We start from the raw sequence: 19,072 nt of genomic DNA on the forward strand, positions 1-19,072 counted from the left end.
TCGCGTTGACTGTGTTAGCATTAGCTCTTTGCTAGACCACAGTGATTTCGCCATACGCTTCAACTTTTGTGCTTCCAACTAAACAAACTTATTTGTCTCGTGTTATCGACGCCGATGCGGATAATGCTATGCTAACGCTAATCTTGCTGTCAGTGTAGGTTCATGAATGTGCTCAAAGTTAAACTTAACGCACTTCATATATACTATTTTTTATGTTTATGTTAAGACTTAATAACAATGAGGGCTCTTCGTGCTGCTAAAACACAACATTTGTTCACTTTGATTCGTTCTGTTAGTCCAGCAACAGCAGGTAAGACAAGTGATTAGATATTATAGATCACCATATTATTATTATTATGATTAAAAAATAAAACACTTGGCAACATTTGTATTGTCCATCAGTCATATGTTTCCAACACCACTATAATAAGGTGCGCTGGTGAGTGTATAAAACCCTGCGGTTTGTCGTTGCCATGGCTATGGTGAGCAGCTCCCAGCAGACTTTTGTGCACGTCTCCTCCAGAGATAGACGAGAATGGACCGTCCATGCTGCGACACCTGACCTCCAAAATAAAAGCCACTGGTCCAATTTCAGTGGCCGAGTACATGAGGGAGGCGCTCACCAACCCAGTGACGGTTTGTGACGTCCAGTCCTAAAGTGTCCCCAAAGAGCCAGCAGGCCTCTCACGGTTGTTGTTGTCGTCGTCTCAGGGTTACTACGTGCGGAACAACATGCTGGGAGCCGATGGAGACTTCATCACCTCACCTGAGATCAGTCAGATCTTTGGAGAGGTAAGAATATGTGTCACATGACCTCTTCATCCATCCAATCGTGTTGTCTTTCATGCAGCTGCTTGCCGTGTGGGTCATCAGCGAGTGGATGGGGGCGGGTCGGCCCAAACAGCTCCAGATAGTCGAGCTGGGACCCGGGAAAGGATCTTTGGCCAGTGATGTTCTTCGAGTACGTCTGGACTGCTCTGACATCCGTTTGTTGGGTCACTGGTGAGCTTTCATCACGCCGCTGTGGTTCTTGTGCAGGTTTTGGGTCAGCTCCAGTCAGTGCTGGGCGGGGCTTCGGTGTCGCTCCACCTGGTGGAGGTGAGTCCGGCTCTGAGTCGCCTCCAGGCACAAAGTCTGACTGGGACCAGCAGCCAGGAGGCAGATAGCGAGGATGAGCCCGTTTACCGTCACGGCCAAACCGCCGGTGGCCTGCAGGTGTTCTGGTACCGCCGCTTAGAGGATGTCCCTCGTGGTAGGCCAAAGTGTGACCCCATGGGACAAATGCCTTGAGGTTAACTTGTCATCCTCCATCCAGGCTTCAGCATCTTTCTGGCTCACGAGTTCTTTGATGCTTTGCCCATCTACAAGTTTCAGGTAGCAAAAGAGGCGTCATGGCTGGTGCTTCCACCAGGTGGCGCCACACGTGTCTAATGTGTCTTCTTCGTTGGCGGCAGCGCACGGCGAGAGGCTGGAGGGAGGTGATGGTGGACATCGACCCGGACAAACCGGGCCAACTGAGGTTTGTGGTGGCACCGTCACCCACTCTGGCGTCCACAACACTGGTGCAGGTCAGTGCCCTTACAGTCATGTGACCACTCCCACTGTCTGGTTCTGATTTATTTCTTATTCTGCACCAGAATTATTCTCCTTATTAATATTCCTAATCAGTCTATTAACACATTCCAAACATTTCCACATTTTCCGTAATTCCTTGACATATTTCCATTGGAAATGGAGAACTTTTACAAGTTCCAAATTCTCAACGCATTCTAACATCTAAGCATTCAGGCCATCTATTACCCACATTCCAAAAAATCCCAGTTTTCCAGGGATTGTATATTTACTTCCACTTTCTTCAACCCATTCCAGCATAAAAACTTTCTAGATAACTAGTTCCCACATCTCAGAAATTCCCAATTTTCCCATACAGTTCATCTTAAGCTCTTTCCACACAAATGTCCTTCTCCATTTCATCTTATTGACACGTGTTTATGTGTGTGTGTCAGGCAGATGAAACGCGGGATCACGTGGAGGTGTGTACAGAGGGCGGAGTCATCATCCAGCAGCTGGCCCGCCGCGTGGCAGAGGAGGGCGGGGCGGCGCTGATCGGTGACTATGGCCACGATGGAAGCAAGACCGACACATTCCGGGTAGGAAGCTGATGTTGCTGGCATGTTGCGATATGATTGGCTGTGATGTGTTTGTTATCTTCCCATTAGGGGTTCAAAGGTCACCAGCTCCATCAGGTCCTGGTGTCTCCGGGCTCGGCCGACCTGACCGCCGACGTGGACTTCAGCTACTTGCGCCGCATGGCGGGAGGAGGCGTGGCCTGCTTGGGACCTGTCAGTCAGAGGACTTTCCTGAAGAACATGGGCATTGACACGCGCATGCAGGCGAGTCCACTTCCCACCCGCCGAGGCCCGTCTCCGACGGAACACGGCTGAAGGTGTGGTTCTGCGCAGGTTCTTCTGAGGAACTGCAGCGACCCGTCCACCAAGCGCCAGCTGATCAGCAGCTACGACGTGCTGACCCATCCCACCAAGATGGGAGAGCGCTTCCTCTTCTTCGGCCTGGTGCACCTCAGCCGCCTCGCCAAGCCCAAGATGGCCACCGGGCTCAAACTGGAGAAGAAAAGCCCGGCACAGCTTCCTGTCGCTGGATTCACAGAGATTGGTTTCTCCTAATCTGCTACACAGAACCTGCTGTGGAAATAGGAACAGAACCTCCATGATGACATCAGAAACTTTTATAACAAAAGTTCACTGAGTCCAACATGACAAAGTTCTACACGCTGAAAGTCAAAGGTCATGTAGTGATGTCATGAAGCAGGTGGGGGAGGAGCAGCTGAAGACCACAGATAAATAAAACTTCAAGAAGACGACTAAACGTTCACGTTGAAGATGTTTGTTAGCAGGACGCTGACAAACAAGAAGAAGAAAGTTCCTCTAAATAGCTGTAGAGGCTTTTTGAGGTGTAAGAATGAATAAAAAAAATAAAATTAAAAATGTTTGTCATCACTGCTGTCTCCATGGTGATGGTACAGGACCACCACTAGGGGTCCTCGTCCATGTGGTCCAGGTTGTGTGAGGTGATGAAGTGTTTGGGGTAGCAGAGATCTCTCTCGTCAGCGTATTCCTCCCAGCGGGCGTCATCGCTCTCGTGTGTGATGTAGCGCTCGCCGCGCCGCGTCTCAAACTCCCGCAGGTCCAGCCAAGTGTGGTAGTCCTGCAAGACAGATGGGAGGCTCAGCCGAGGCCGACAGGGAGATGCCAGCCATGTGACGCGTACCTGCAGCCATGGGTGACTCAGCGACTTGTCCACGCTGAAGCGCTTCCTCATCTTCACCTGCAGCAGGTTGTTGATCAGGTTGGTCGCTATGGAGACGACAGGCAGAACGGCTGGACTGAGTGACATCGTAGCCATCGCTACGAGCTGCTCAACTCAACCTGATTTTTAAGACGAGTGTGAGATGTCTTCTTGCTAATCAACTATGTAACGTTTGTGAGCATGCTGCAGTCAGCCACAAGGGGGCTCTCATAGCATACAGCAAATGTGTCCAAAGTGCAGCCTGGGGCCATTTTTGCACACCAGAAAAACGGATCTCCTACCTTCCTCCGAGATCTCCTTCCAGGGGTTGGGTGGGTACATGAAGGCGGCGTTCTGGATCTGGTCATTGATGTCTTCGTCCTCGTTAAAGGGGAAGGTTCCACTCAGACTGACGTAGACGATGACGCCCACAGACCACATGTCCAGAGAGCGGTTGTAGCCTTTGCTGCGGAGAACCTCCGGCGCCAAATAGGCCGGGGTTCCCACCACGGAGCGCCGGAAGGACTTTTCCCCGATGATGCGAGCAAAGCCAAAGTCACACAGCTTCACCTGCGGAGGAGAAGAAAGTCACGAGTCATGGGCGGTTCTGATGGGTCAATTAGCTCTACGTGTGTTTGGACCTGAGGGAAGGGCTCTGCCGACGCCAGGAGAACGTTCTCTGGCTTGAGGTCGCAGTGGACAATGTTCTTGAAATGAAGATGTCTGAGGGCCACCAGGATCTGCAAACACAAACAAGTTTGTGTTCGATTCCCACCAACACTGCAGTGCAGCATCGCCCACCTGTGTGACCAAGAACTTGGTGAGACGTTCTGGCAGGCGGCTCTTCTCGCTGGACAGAATCATCTCCAACATGTCGCCGTGAAGCTTCTCCATGACCACAAACACCTGCTCGGGGGTCTCGAACATGCAATCCAAGTTGACGATGCCGGGGTGGTGGAGGTTCTGACGGAGCAGGGACAGAAGCGTTGAAGAAGGAACAGGTTCTGTGGAGGCTGGCGCTGTGGGACTCTGAGACGTGCTACCTGCAAGATGGCCACCTCGTTGCGCAGCTGGCTCTCCTGCTTGGTGGGAAATCTCATCTTGTCGATGATCTTGATGGCCACGTCTCGTCCTGTCTTTCTGTGTTTTCCTGACAACGACAACGGCAGTCAACTTCTAGAACCTCCAGGACCTCCACAGTCCGCAGCATAGGACACTCATGACGGCCTCACCTCCATAGACGATTCCAAACTGGCCGGAACCGAGCACGTCGTCCGCAAAGATCTGATAGACAGAGCTGATATCCTGGATGGAGGAGGAGGATTTATTGTCTTATTATTATTATTATCATTATTATGATTATATTCTTATGTTTGGGTGTTATTATTATTATTATTAAAGTTATTTTTCTTACTATTGTTATTATTGTAATATAATAATATTATTATTATTAATATGATTTATGCCTGTTAATATTCTCATTTATTCAGCCCTGAGAATTAATATCATTATAATAATATTATTACTATGTGTTACTATTACAATTATATTCTTATTATATTTTATTATTAAGCGTTATAACAATTATTTTTATATAATAAAATTAATGTAATAATTTCAATAAAATAATTATATCATGCTAATAACAATTATTATTATTATTTAAGTGTGATTATTGTTATTCTTCTTATGAAGAACTCACCACGTTCTCCTGGATGTGAGAGTTACAAAGCGATATGCTGACGGACAGCTCCTCTGTGGAGACAAATAAGACCAACATGAGTAATTATCTTCACGTGAAGTACAACACGTTGCCTGCCAGTGAACTTTCACTGATGAGCTGCTATTGATCACTTTGATGGGCTGCTGATTGATACCTGCTGACATTCGGTCAACTTTACAGAACCTACAGAACTTCAGACCTGGGCCGTGTCCCAAACTGAATACTTCCATCAGCACACTTCAATAAGTACACTGTGTGCTTAGTGCGTGAATGTTGACAGTGTAGTGCTGTCCCAAATCAATTATTGTCATTACACGCTTACCGTAAATGACCATCACAATATTTTCCTTCTTCTTCTTCTGTTTACTACGTTCCACTGATGTTCCCCTATGCCAAGGAAGTCCTTCTCCTTCCGCTAAGTGGTGACTATTGAGGGTGATAAGTGTACATCACCGTGCATTTGCGGCGTTTTGAGTAAAGTTTGGTGTACCGTACACTTAAAAGACTATGTTAAAGTATGCACGTGTACACTTATGCACTTACAAGAGTAAGTACACAAGTCCACCATTTGAGACTTTTCCAGCTCTGCTTGATGACTTATTAGCTTGAGGAGCACTTCCTGTCATTTTGGGCTGATGCAGCACCAAAAAGTGTTGCGTAACGCGTCCATTAGCGTGATGACGCTTCCATTAGTATGATGACAGGTCCGTGTGATGCGATGCACTCAACAGGTGAAAAGGACTTAAAGGTCCATTCCGTCATGAAAGCTCATTTCCAGACAAAAAGTGGGATGAATGCGGGCGAGATGAAGCAGAAAATCCCCTGAAATCCCTTCAAGAGCTTTACTTTGTGCGAGAGGCGGCCATTAAATCACAGACGCCGGTCAAACATCAAGGTCGTGAGGTGGATTCTTTACTGAGCTGAGACGCTGCTTCCTGTTGCATCGCCCCCCATAAGAAATCTGATGACTCAGCAGCAAGAACACAGATGATTTTCAGCCTGAACGGCAAAGACTTACTGTGGTCCCGCCCCTGGCTGCTGGGCTTTGGCGTGACGGGCATCATGGCCTGTTGAAGGGCCTTCTCCCAGCTCTGGCCCGCCTCCTGGAAAGGGCCGCCATCGTCCTCGCCCACGTAGTAGACCACGCTGGCCGTGAGTACCTGGAAGCAAGGGGGGATGCTGCCCGCAGACAGCCCCCCGACGTCTTGGGCCGCTTCCACACGCAGGATCTCTGACAGTGGGATCTCCTGCGTCCACACGGAACGTTTAAAAGCTTGAATATGACTTTTTTCACGTCATTACTTTCTCTTCACCTTGTAGAACTTTGCTCCATTGTGGTTCTGGAACAGTGTTAGGCTCTTGAAGTCCAAACGCCAAAAATGTCTCTTCCTCTACAAGATAAGAAACATTTATCAAGTTCATGTGTTTATGTGCACTCATTGTGTGTGTGTGTGTGTGTGTGTGTGTGTGTGTGTGTGTGTGTTTGGCACGAACCATGTTGTCATGGCTACTGTAGTGGACCATCCAACCTTCTTTGACCACAGTGGAGCTCCTCCTCTTGGTGTGTTTGATGGACTGAACCACTCGCATCAGAGGGATGTTGCTGCTGGTCGATGGACTGCAAGCAAACCGGCACACACACAAGCACGCACACACACATCAGTACACAATAGTGTCTTATGAGTGACAGAAAACACTGGCCATGTGCTAGTTCATTACAATACACTTGCTTTGGGGTCAATTGGGACAGTGACCCACTTAAACCAGCAGATGGCGCTATGGTAAAAAAAAAAAAGCTTACTGTGTGTGGCAGCTTTTAAATGTTCATTACTGCTACCGACAGGACTGAGGTGGAACATGTCACAATTCTTAGCACTGCTTGGCCTTGACAAAAATTCTAAAAGTAAATTATATTTGTAATATTATAACAAAAAAGTTGCTAAGATGGCAGGTGTCATATTACAATATTTTTTTTATCAGTCAAATATTTTGACTGATAAAAGTTTAAGTTAAACTTTTTTTGTGAAAATAAGAAATTGATGAACATATACGAAAAAATGTGTTGGAAGTGTCTGCTCTGCTCTCTCCCTCTGTGTGTGTGTGTGTGTGTGTGTGTGTGTGTGTGTGTGTGAGAGAACGACACACTTTAAAAATGATTTAGAATTCACATGTGGCGTCCACTGATTTCACCTGATGGCTTGTGGTGTCTCGTCGTCGCGGTCGGCATCTGTGCAGGGTCCCTCGGGGAAGAAGACTTTGTCCTCAGGTGTGGACACTTGGTCCACCTCGTCAAGGCTGTGACCTCCGTCGCTGCCAAGGTCGCAGTTGTCCACCTCCATCGTGACCTCCGAGTCCAGAGTGGACACCTCTGTCGACAAGCAAAGATGAGGCTGCAGTTCCACATGCGGCCAGAGGGCGGTGTGGCGACAACTCACCTCCGTTAAAGTCCACCTCGCCGAGGCAGTCGCGGGGAACTTTGGCCGCACATCTCTTGTGGCAGTTGAACTTGCAATCTGGAGGACGGTCAATAAAACATTCAGCTGTCTACCAGAACGCTCATGCGTGGCGGGGTGCTGACCTTTGCACTGCAGGCCCTGGCGGAAGAGACCCTTGAGGAGGCGCTTGCAGAACTGGCAGATGGTGGGCCGCGTGTACGTGTGGACGGAGAAGGTGTGCGGCACCTTGACCCGGCTCAGGACCATCTTCTCCATCCAGATGGGACGGCCGCTCAGCAGAGAGTTACGCTTTCCGGCGCCCAGGAGGGGGCGCTGCTTGCAACAGGACACACATCATATGTAGAAATCAAAAAGATTTAAACAAAAAGTACTCACATAATACACATAAATTATTTTACGTAAATATATTGACTGATTTCATTAAGAACCAAATCAAAAATACGACATAAATAATGAATTATTTCTGAAAATAATAATGAGTATAAAAATAATAAATATAAAATGAACGTATGGAAACACTGCTACTTTATGAATGTAAAGTGGCTGTAGTCAGTCAGCTTTGTAACGTAGTTTCATGATCATCCACTAGATCATGTATCTTTGGTCACCAGAGAACATCCAGTACAGCACATGACACAAACGAGGAGGGAAAGAGTCCATTCGGCAGATTTGGACCAATCAGATGGTTCCCCTCCACAGAACAAGGAGATCTCTTGTCCTGCATGCTGGTGCCGGACAGCCGACCCGACAGGAAGCATGTGACCTCGTTTGATAATTTACCTTCTTATGTCACAGCACAAAAACATCACAGATAGACATAAAGACATGGTTCTTCTCATTGGGACCTGACAATCTTTTCTAATGTCTTCTCTTATTTAACATCATTCAACATGAAAGGTAAAAAAAAATCAACACACAACCACAAATGACCCTATTATGATGAGTGTGTGTGTGTGTGTGTGCGTGTGTGTGTGTGTGCAACAGGATGGAAAATCCAGTGCTTTGCCTCCAGCTATCAGTGTGCGTGTGTGTGTGTGATGGTTACACAACATGGTGTGTTCAGTCACACATGAACATGTGTGAGTGGAAGCGGATGTAACATACGCTACCTCATCCTGCGGTGTGGAGGGGTACTCCACGGAAGGCGGGCGGGCGATGGCGACAGCCGCGCCGGGCAGCGAGACGTTTGAGGCTCGTCTCTTCTTCACGCCGCTGCAGTTGTTTGGGATCTTAAACGCACAACGCTTGTGGTAGTTCAGACCACAACCTGCACACAAAAACACTCACTCAAAATCCTGTCCACAGGGGCCAAATGTTTAAAGAATGCCTACACAAGTGTGCGTACGTCACTTCTCACGTATTTATCCAAATGTGTAAAAATCCATGAGTGGCGAGAATGAGCGTACTGGTACGCAACATTCACAGCGTCACTTCCCACATATTTTTACAAATGTATACAAATCCACGGGCGGTATATACGTATATATACGTATATATATATATATATATATATATATATATATATATATATATACATATATACATACACATACATTAAGTAGTAGTAGTAGTAGTAGTAGTACTTTATTAATCCCACAGCAGGGAAATTCATCTGTTACAGCAGCAAGCAAGATACACAAGTATGTACACAAGTAAAGAATGCATAGTCATTGACAATGCATGCAATGCATAGACATAGTGAATAAAATATACATAAATGTGTGTACAATAAAATAATACATATATTATATTATACCTACATATATTATATACATATATTATATTACATATATTATACCTCCATATATAGTATACATATATAGTAAACAGATTTGCTCTGCGAGGGAAAAGTGTAAGATACTCTTCCTCTGTTATGTAGATTTGAATCGACTTTATTAATGTTTATTTTTATGCAAATTTGGAGCGGCCGGATCGGAGCAGGAGAGGATAGAAAAGAAGAGAAAAGAAAACAGAGTAGGGAGTTTGAGGAATAAGAGGGGGACAATACAGAGAGAGACGAGAACAACAGCAACAACAACAACAACAACAATTGCAACGACAGTAACAAACAAACAGAAACAAACAGGACTCCATCAGCAAATGTCTATATAACGGCCATAAAGACCGTAATGGAAATAACAGCCACAGTGATAATACTGAATTGAAACGGTCATACTAATTAGTGGTAATAGTAGTAATGATTATTAACCATAATAGTTGATTTCATAGAGATCAGGAAGGACAAAATAAAAATAATAAATAAATGTGTATTTGTGAGAAACATTTCAGTTAGATTGGGACTGTAGATTAGGATGTAATTAAATAAGAATGTTGCATCCTAACTTCTTTGTTTTATTTATCTGTTATCATTATAATTTAACCAAACACATATTAAATACACACATTTTATTCTACCAGTCAGTAAAGATCTGCAGAATAGTCACAGCCTGTGCTGTGTTGCACAATCTGGCTGTAAGAAATTCTGTTCTCTTTCAACCTGAATGTGCCAGACCCAATATACCCCCCGCTGACCGCGACGCAGACCACCAGCCAGCACCAATGCCACTGTGTCTTCAGGTGATTTCGGTTATTGCCACTTGGAGTTCCCTTAGCTCCACGGCAACATCGTCAATAGAATTTATAATTTATTTTTCTGATTCCAGGACACGGTCAGTGAGCGAGCAGTTGCATAGACTTCTCTCCACGACTCAACTTCATGGTCTATGGAAGTAGCAGCATCTTCACCAATTAATCAAATAAAGTACACTGTAGCAAAGAACAAACGTGTTTCTCTTCATTGCAAGTCCAATTAAAATAAGACTGAAACTGGATGTGTTGTATAAATCCATATGTGCAGGCTTATCTGTGTCCCCCATGTCAACCGGCACAATGCCATGATGGCAGTTTGGTTTAGAATGGAAGCCATCTAGGGTTCCTTCTGATCCTCCGGTTCGCAGCGATGCGCTTTTTAGCCTCTCTTTTAAAGTCTGACTATTTTTTTATCTTCTCCAGGATGCTCGTCTCAGAACCCGCAGAATTGATGGCCTCTGTTATCTTCTGACATTCTATTTGTTTTGTTTTGTTTGTCATCCCTGCACCCAAACCTCCAAATAATATACATTTTCTTTTTTCTATTTGCTCCACCATTACTTCCATTTCAGAATCTGTGAAATTGCGTTTCTTCTTTTTCATTTTTTTCACTTGCTTCTGCCATCTTAACTCAAAATGAAACACAGGATTTTGTTTTGTCTTTTCAGTGCATAAATGCACCCTTGCATACTTGCATTTCGTCTTTTGGGTGCTTAAGTACACACTGGTGTACTTACACTTAGTCTTTTGAATGAACACTTGCATACTTAGAGTTAATCTTTTGCGTGCTTAAACACACACTTACATACAACCTAGTCTTTTGTTGCGTACTTACAATTGGTCTTTTGAGTGCTAAAGTGCACACTTACATACAATACGTACATAAGTGTTGCCACTTTCCTGATTTCTTATTTTTTTTGCATGTTTGTCACATTTAATGTTTCAGATCATCAAACAAATTAAAATATTAGTCAATGACAACACAACTAAGCACAAAATGAAGTTTTTAAAAGACACTTTTTATTATTAAGGAAAACAAAAAAAACAAACCTACATGGCCCTGTGTGAAAAAGTGATTGCCCCCTAACTTAACTGTTTGGGCCACCCTTAGCAGCCACAATGCAATCAAGCATTTGTGATAACTTGCAATGAGTCTCTTACAGCGCTGTGGAGGAATTTTGGCCCACTCATCTTTGCAGAATTGTTGTCATTCAGCCACATTGGAGGGTTTTGCAGCATGAAGCGCCTTTTTAAGGTCATGCCACAGTATCTCAATAGGATTCAGGTCAGGACTTTGACTAGGCCTTGCTGGTGTGTTTTGGATCATTGTCCTGCTGCAGAACCCAAGTTGGTTTCAACTTGAGGTCACCAAAAGATGGCCAGACATTCTCCTTCAAGATTTCTTGGTAGACAGCAGAATTCATGGTTCCATTTATCACAGCAAGTCTTCCAGGTCCTGAAGCAGCAAAACAGCCCCAGACTACCACACTACCACCATCATATTTTACTGTTGGTATGATGTTGTTTTCTGAAAGGCAGCGTTACTTTTAGGCTTGATGTAATGGGACACATACCTTCCAATAAGTGTAACTTTTGTCTCATCAGACCACAGAGTCTTTTCCCAAAGGTCTTGGGGATCATAAGATTCTGTTTGGCAAAGTTTAGACACGCATTAATGTTCTTTTTGTTCAGCTGTGGTTTTCGTCATCGAACTCTGCTATGCAGGAAGTTTTTGCCCAGTGTCTTTCTTATGGTGGAGTCATGACCACTGACCTTAATTGAGGCAAGTGAGGCCTGCATTTCTCTGGATGTTGTTGTGGGGTCTTTTGTAACCTCTTAGATGAGTCGTCGCTGCGCTCTTGGGGTAATTTTGACTGGCCGGCCACTCCTGGGAAGGTTCACCATGGTTCCATGTTTTCGCCATTTGTGGATAATGGCTCTCACTGTGGTTTACTGGAGTCCCAAAGCTTTAGAAATGTCTTTATAACCTTTTCCAGACTGATAGACCTCAATTAATCTCAGTTATGTTTTAACAGTGGGGGCAATCACTTTTTCATACAGGCGACGTAGGTTTGGATTTTTTTTGTCCCTTAATAAAAAGTTCAATTTAAATTCTGTATTTTGTGTTCAGTTGTGTTGTCATTGACTAATATTTCAATTTGTTTGATGATCTAAAACATTTAAGTGTGACAAACATGCAAAACACGTTTTCATACCACTGTAAGCGCACACTTGAGTGCATAATTGCATTGACACTGAGAAGAAGGTTCAAAAGTAGTACTGTCACCCAAGTGCTTCAGCATAAAAAGGTGAAAGGTCATATGCGTACCTTCACATTTGAGGCCCTGGCGGACGAGCCCCCACAGCATCTCGCCACAGTCGTCGCAGAAGGCGGGGGCTTTGTAGGAGTGCACGTAGAGCGTGTGGGGGCGGATCTGGAAGTCCTCGGCCGTCACCACAGCTGAAAGCATGAAAGCGAATGTCACCTGTCGCTGATCCCGCCCCCACCATGTTTTAGCTAATTAGCTCCCCCAGCCCCCATGTGTCAGTGTTTAGCACAGTTGTCATTTGTTACAAGTGTTGTTATATTTCTATGTCAGTAGTTTGCAGTGGTAAAAGACAGTCAAACATGCGGCGCACGCCAGAGAGGAAGTGGTCGCCATTGACAACGCACTGCATGACTCAGGAAGTGACATGACAGAAATAAAACATGGCACTCAGAACACTTCACTCAAAGTAATGTTCATGTTTGAGCCTTGGCGGAGGTCTGAACTGTATTTATTGGGAATGTAACCACTACAATGACATCCGAGCATCAATAAAACATCACACACACGTAGGAGAAGCCATATCTCTTAAAGAGCTCCATCGGCAGTGACGGACAATGCTCTGAATGGCATTAGGGATCGTAACATTAGCAAAACCAGAAGCGGAAGTGGCATTTTCAAAATAAAAGGTTTTAAAATAAGAGTCTCCGCATAAACATGCATCAACATGGAGAATTCTTAATAGGTAGTGCCAAATCTATCTGTGGCAGTCCAAACTTATCTAGTGGCGGGCCACCACTAATAAATAAATGTATGGGAAACCCTGGTACAGTAAGGAAACTACAACATGCAAAGCATACAGCTGCTTAGCTTTCAGCTTTCATCTCAGCAGGAAGGCCAAGTGTTCCCAAACAGGAGGAGAGTCTTTTCAAGCTCTGGATGCTCCTTGGCACTATGGCTAGCCACGACTGCCGCTGGAGTACAATTTGTTTATCAAGTGGACGCCTGACGTGACAAACACTTGCTGTTTTCCACTTTTAATGCGTTCCGTATTCAAAATGGATAAGCCTCTGTACCGTACCAAAGGTTCTGTAGCGAAACATCCAAACACAAATAAATGTACCGCTACATCCCTACCCCTTTGAAGGAACACACCAATAAAAGAAGAAGAAGTAGTTGCCGACCTGACAGAACCACCTCCACTAGGTCTCCCTCCTGGATCTCCTGGGCTGAGGTGACGCGTTGCAGGATGTTGTCTGAGTTTAGGTCATGGCGGAAGAGCAGGATCTTGTCCTGCATCCCAAAGAATCCACATTCTGGGAACTGAACACACAAAATATCAACAATGATGACTTTTTGCAGATGACACACATGATGAGCATTGAGTTAAAGTATTACTACTACAACGTAACACATTCACTACACAACACTTTGACCTGACTTCCACCTCTCAGGCTGTATGACTTTTCTTCGTCACTGTCCTTTTCTGTTAATACACAGGAGTGTGTGTTTAATACACACTCCTCCTGCCTTTAATCCCCCATTAACCCTGCTAGTATACATACACACACACACACACACACACACATCAGACATCTGTTGGCTCCACAAACGGGTTGTGGTCACTGGGGTCACCCGAGCCTCCAAGCCACACAGTAACCTTTGACCTCTCAGAGACAGGAGCGGGGGTGTCGTCTGAGGTCGGAATGGGCGGGGTAAAAAACACCACCTTGTAATCTGTGCCGCTCTTATGCAATTATTATGTCTTTTAGTCTTCATGGAGACCACTAATCCTCTAAAAGGCTACACACGCACGCACCCACGCACGCACACACACACTTGTTTGAATATACATTGGTGAAAATAAGTATTTGATGTCCTGCTGATTTTGTAAGTTTTCCCTTGCAAAGATATTAACAAATTATTTTTTTTTAAATGAAATAAATGTTTTTAATGTAGATGTATGTGATTGAGGTAAAGAGGTATTTGATCCCCTACCAACCAGCAAGCACGAGGAACCCCACAGAGCTGTTATGTGTCCACAAAACACACAAACGACCCCCGTCCTTTTAAGATGGTGGTTCTCAACTGGTGGGTCGGGACTCAAAAGAGCAAAAGAGGGTCGTAGATCCATTCTGGGTGGGTGACAGACAGCTAGTCATTAAATGACATTAGAATATGTACAGTAATATACAATCCATGTCTGATGTGTTTCTTTAATTCTGAATTCCAAGTAAAACTGAGCAATAATGTCACCATCCTTGGGATATACTCACTGCACAGGTGTAAGTGACAAAATATCTGATGTTGTGGTCTGAGTTGGTGTAGTTTTGCTATTTCAATTTAATGTATGTTTTATTTGTATGCATGCAGTTATGTTCCTCCTCATTCTCTTTATAAAATACCTTCATAAATTCATCTAAACGCACTTTGGACATGTACAAATGTCATGTTTTTGTTTTTTTTTTTACATTCTGTGTCTCTGTTACAGTAAAGCTACCATAAAAATGATGGACTGGTGATATTTTTACTAACGTACAAAAGCAGCAGGCATCAAATGCTTCTTTTCCACACTGTGTGTGGTGTGTGTTGAGTAAGGAGCAGATTCTGCAGATGTTTCCTGCCACACGAAACAGGCGCTAACGACCTCGCTATCACAGCCACGTTTGCACACGCACTTGGCCAAGCGGAGACTTTGAAGAGCGCAAACATACGAGACGCGTCACAACGAGCCACGACGCTATGAGGAAGCGAGGAGATAAACACTCGCCACGTTCCCGGCATCCGCTCGCCCTCACCTCCGCATGGAAACAACAGGAAGTAGGAGTGGTTGTCAGGGAACGATGCAGAACAACACCGTGACCTCTGATCCCACAGTCCAAAACGCTCAGTCCAGGTGGCTGCAGGGATGCGACTCATACTTTCACACTTGTGTACTTACTTAGTCTTTTAAGTGCACAAGTACGTTCACACTGAAGTGCAGTACTGTACACTGTCATTACCCAGATGTTGTACAGTCGTCCCTCGCCACTTCCTGCTTTCACGGCTTCCCTATCAGGTTTTTTCCAAATATATTCATTTTTTTTAAATCACATTGTGGTTCCTCACTTTTTTGCGGTTGACTATAGGCAATTATTTGTCCAAAAAATATGCATATTTAAGCAAGTATTACGTGCTTTTGGCCTAAATTAAGCATTCTCAAGCTCAAAAAACGGCAAAATGAACTAAAATACAAATGTAAGGTATTCACGAGACATTCTGAAGGCCTGGGTACCCATATCATCATCATCCTCAAACAAGTTGCAGTATTTTCACAGGTTAGTGGTTATGTGTAAAAACTGTGTTGTATGCATGCAGGGCTGTACGCTTAGCCTTTTCACTAAGAGGTGCTCCTAAATTAAAAGATTTAGGACCACAGAAAACATTTATTGATTATGTCTCACAGCTGGCCTGAGAACACCTTGGTGTCCTCCCGGTGGAGCTGGAGGAGGCGGCCAGGGACCGGAAGTCTGCCCTTCCCTACTGAGACTGCTGCCCCCGCGACCCAGACACGGATAAGCGGAGGAAAATGGATGGATGGATAGATGGATAGATGGAAAACATTTAGGAACAATGTGAAATTTCTTAAATTATACAATTTTATTATTAACACTCAAACAACGTACTCAGTAACACACATGATAAGGCCTACATGATAAGCCCTACATCTCCCTGGGTCTGCGATCCACAAATATTAATGTATCATACATAGTCTGGCATACTACATAAGATACAAATACAGTCACATAACATGAATAACAGTAACTTTATAGACACTTATCACACTGCACAAGGCTTTGATATCAACCCAACTGACGACAACAATGACTATTTAATATTTTTGCAATCCATCCATCCACATTCTATGCCACTTATCCTCATTAGGGTAGCGGGGGTATGCTGCAGTCTTTTCCAGCTGACTTTGGGCGAGAGGCGGGGTACACCCTGGACTGGTCGCCAGCCAATCGCAGGGCATATAGACAAACAACCATTCCCACTCCCATTCCTGCCTATGGACAATTTAGAAGTGTACTTGGAGAAAACACACGCATGCACAGGGAGAACATGCAAAATCCACATGCCCAAGTGGAAATTCAAACCCAGATCTTCCCGATCTCCTGACTGTGTGGCCAACATGCCAACCACTCGGCCACCGTGCGGCCCTGTTTTTGCAATAATAATATTAATACCTTGCATTTATAAATATAGTGAATTTCTAAGCCAAAGCAATGTAATGTCATTCTGGCATGTGTATAAGTCGGCGGTGTTTATTTTGATCTTGAGCAGCCTCCTCATCTCTACTTCGGAAATCATCACCTGGCTACCCAGGGTAGCAGTCACCGTCGAGGCTGGTTTGTTTTGTCGCATCATGTAACTATTTACATGACAGACAGCTGTCTCTGCAGGTGATGTGCCTCTTGGAGTGTCTTTTTTTAAAAACTGCCTGCTTCAGCCCTTTGCAATACACAGAACAGGAGGTCGTTCTCAAACTCTAGCCAAGAGAAGAGTTTGATGCAACCTGATTTAAACTTGCAAACTTTGCTAGCGCTGTCGGTGCCACTGGCTCAACACTGTCAGTTGTGCCAGATATCTCTCACCAAGTTCCTCTCCCTCCTTGGTTCCACTTTGAAAAGGCGACTGGATTTTCATTGTTCACCGGACACAAGGTCAGTCATCTTTCCCGCAACGCTACAATATCCAGCTGATAACAACTAGCTCCGTCAGTGAGTGCAGCTTGTGTGACTGAGACGCCATTGTGCGTCAACACTGGAGTTCTGTATTTTGGAGGTTGTCGATGTGAAAAAAGAAAAGTTACAGATGCGTGAAAATGTTACTCTAGTTTGGTTCACTTTGTATGGACTTATTTCAGGAGCAAAATGCGAATGAACGGGCTGAAAAATATACTCGCATGTGTGCTCCCTTTTTATTTTTTTCTACTCGCACAATTGATTTCTAGGCGCATATGCGAGTGAAATGCTCGCACTGTACAGCCTTGTTGTGTGTATGTAATTATGATGTGCAAGTACAAAAGTATTATTATCATATAAGCATGTAGTAAGCATATCAAATGAAACACACTGTAGGCTAGTTGTATGTGTGTGTCTATGTTATGTCTTATATGTCTTATGGGTAATACAACTGTAAAGGTGACTATAGGGGTGTTATTTCAGGTCCAGAGGGCTCTAATAATATTACAAAAGGTATTTAGAAGGTTGTAAACAGGTCTTCTATACTCTATCTAGGAAAATATTCCGTTTATAAATAAGTAATCATACTTCACAGTTGGGTCTAGAACCGATTAAAACAAGGGACAGCTGCACTCAAAACACTCAAAATGGTGAGTGTGCATATTGCAGTCCTGCTTATCAGCCGATACCAATATCAATTTGATTTGCTATCAGCACAAATCATACATACTTTTAGAAGTTGTTTTGTAGCGTGGAATGTTAGAAAAGGCTTGATATTACTCATCAAACAGAGAAGACTAATCGGCAACAGTCGGTATGAGAAAGTCACTTTCTCACACTCCGTGCTTGTTTCGGACGCCGTTGGTTGTTTGAGGGTGCCGGAGCTTTGTTAAGCGAGGATTGTCATGTTGTTTTTTGTGGTACTGCTTCAGATGCGTGATTGAGTTGGTCGCGTTAAACTTCCTCGGTTCTGTGCCACATCGGGGGGACTTGTGCAGGGCGTGTTTTGCACTCGGTGCAGCGGCTTTTTCAGACTTTGAAGAAGAAGGTAAATATTGTGACCGTCATTTCTGGTCAGTGTGCAGACAGCAATGGATTTGGGACAACACTACACTGTCAACATTCACACACTACAAAACAAAGCACAGTCTACACAGTACACTTTTTGAAGTGCACTGAAGGAAGTATTCCATGTGAGACGCAGCCATGTCCACGTCTAAGAGGCATCTTGTCCTGACCATCTGCATGCAAAGAGACCTCACATTTCCTGCTTAGATGTGACAGATTTCCATTTCCAACTTCCTCTTCCCAGTTGATGACATCAGCGAGCAAGAAACCAACCCAGCAAGTTCTGGTTCTGACCCACACAAAGTGCTCAAATTAATAGAACAGCTGAAAGGAAGACAATACAATGTGAGCAATCAAACACAGACAAACAACAGCTCACTCTGTGTGACGTCATAGGTCAGAGATCAAGCAGATATGACCTCCTTTTTTAGAATCTCTGTACTCAAACAAAACAAGTCTTTCACAACATGGTGAAAGTTGACATGCAATGTGTCATATAAAAATATTTAACATACTTTCATTTCTAAAGTCACCTTTTAATGCTCCTCTCAGCCGGCCTTGGTCGCTATGGCAACCAGCGTGTGGGAGGAAGGGAGTGGAGGGCCCTCACATCGCCACGGCAACAGAGAGGGATGCTCACGTGTGCCGCCATGGCCTTTTATTATGATTAGTATATGGACTTATACATGGTACTCACAATAACGTTCTGTTATCTTTACGGCGGCTTCCTCTGAGCCTTCACAATTAAAGTCATACACAAGAACAGACCAAATAAAAGACTATTCTCCTTTGTTTCTTGTTTTTTTTTGTTCGCTAAAGTGATCAAAAAAAATACAGTCAACACACATACACACAATGAGCTGTAAGCACAAAACAGTGGTGCCTGAATGCAGCACCACCTACTTGAGGAACCAACAAGAAGATGGAACAACAGGA

General features: G+C 44.4%; 2 protein-coding genes across 5 annotated transcripts in view; one reads left to right on the plus strand and one right to left on the minus strand.

Annotated features, from left to right (window-relative positions):
• ndufaf7 (NADH:ubiquinone oxidoreductase complex assembly factor 7) lies at positions 1–3,001 on the plus strand. 2 transcript variants are annotated; one of them, XM_054760907.1, is made up of 10 exons: positions 1–310; positions 491–636; positions 712–792; positions 851–961; positions 1,039–1,252; positions 1,316–1,374; positions 1,455–1,568; positions 2,007–2,150; positions 2,220–2,393; positions 2,463–3,001. In XM_054760907.1, exons 1-10 carry the CDS (start codon positions 238–240, stop codon positions 2,682–2,684), a joined length of 1,338 nt encoding a protein of 445 aa, XP_054616882.1. In that variant the 5' UTR covers positions 1–237; the 3' UTR covers positions 2,685–3,001. The 2 variants fall into 2 exon arrangements, with proteins under 2 accessions (XP_054616882.1, XP_054616883.1); XM_054760908.1 differs by having other exon boundaries at positions 279–310; positions 432–636.
• Positions 661–19,072, minus strand: part of LOC129171854 (serine/threonine-protein kinase D3-like) — a 20,073-nt gene continuing 1,661 nt past the window's right edge. The window contains exons 3-19 of one of the 3 annotated variants that reach the window (XM_054760900.1): positions 13,526–13,664; positions 12,404–12,535; positions 8,595–8,752; positions 7,608–7,797; positions 7,465–7,542; positions 7,220–7,397; positions 6,524–6,647; positions 6,343–6,420; positions 6,048–6,276; positions 5,009–5,061; positions 4,539–4,611; positions 4,350–4,456; positions 4,108–4,269; positions 3,948–4,046; positions 3,609–3,876; positions 3,289–3,374; positions 661–3,225 (exon numbers count right to left, since the gene is read on the minus strand). In XM_054760900.1, coding sequence (XP_054616875.1) covers positions 3,052–3,225; positions 3,289–3,374; positions 3,609–3,876; positions 3,948–4,046; positions 4,108–4,269; positions 4,350–4,456; positions 4,539–4,611; positions 5,009–5,061; positions 6,048–6,276; positions 6,343–6,420; positions 6,524–6,647; positions 7,220–7,397; positions 7,465–7,542; positions 7,608–7,797; positions 8,595–8,752; positions 12,404–12,535; positions 13,526–13,664 — 2,328 coding nt within the window. In that variant the 3' untranslated portion in view covers positions 661–3,051. Of the gene's footprint in view, positions 3,226–3,288; positions 3,447–3,608; positions 3,877–3,947; positions 4,047–4,107; positions 4,270–4,349; positions 4,457–4,538; positions 4,612–5,008; positions 5,062–6,047; positions 6,277–6,342; positions 6,421–6,523; positions 6,648–7,219; positions 7,398–7,464; positions 7,543–7,607; positions 7,798–8,594; positions 8,753–12,403; positions 12,536–13,525; positions 13,665–19,072 lie in introns of those variants that run through there. The other 2 variants (XM_054760902.1, XM_054760901.1) reach the window with 2 other exon arrangements.

This window comes from Dunckerocampus dactyliophorus, chromosome 19, assembly GCF_027744805.1.
Source record: "Dunckerocampus dactyliophorus isolate RoL2022-P2 chromosome 19, RoL_Ddac_1.1, whole genome shotgun sequence".
NCBI classification, from domain to species: domain Eukaryota; kingdom Metazoa; phylum Chordata; class Actinopteri; order Syngnathiformes; family Syngnathidae; genus Dunckerocampus; species Dunckerocampus dactyliophorus.

What these genes read in the sequence shown, in the direction of transcription:
- ndufaf7 (XM_054760907.1), top strand. Translation starts at nt 238, where the DNA reads ATGAGGGCTCTTCGTGCTGCTAAAACACAACATTTGTTCACTTTGATT. An exon ending in TGTTAGTCCAGCAACAGCAG is followed by an intron (nt 311 to 490) that starts GTAAGACAAGTG and finishes TATGGTGAGCAG; the next exon opens with CTCCCAGCAGACTTTTGTGC. An exon ending in CTTAGAGGATGTCCCTCGTG is followed by an intron (nt 1,253 to 1,315) that starts GTAGGCCAAAGT and finishes TCCTCCATCCAG; the next exon opens with GCTTCAGCATCTTTCTGGCT.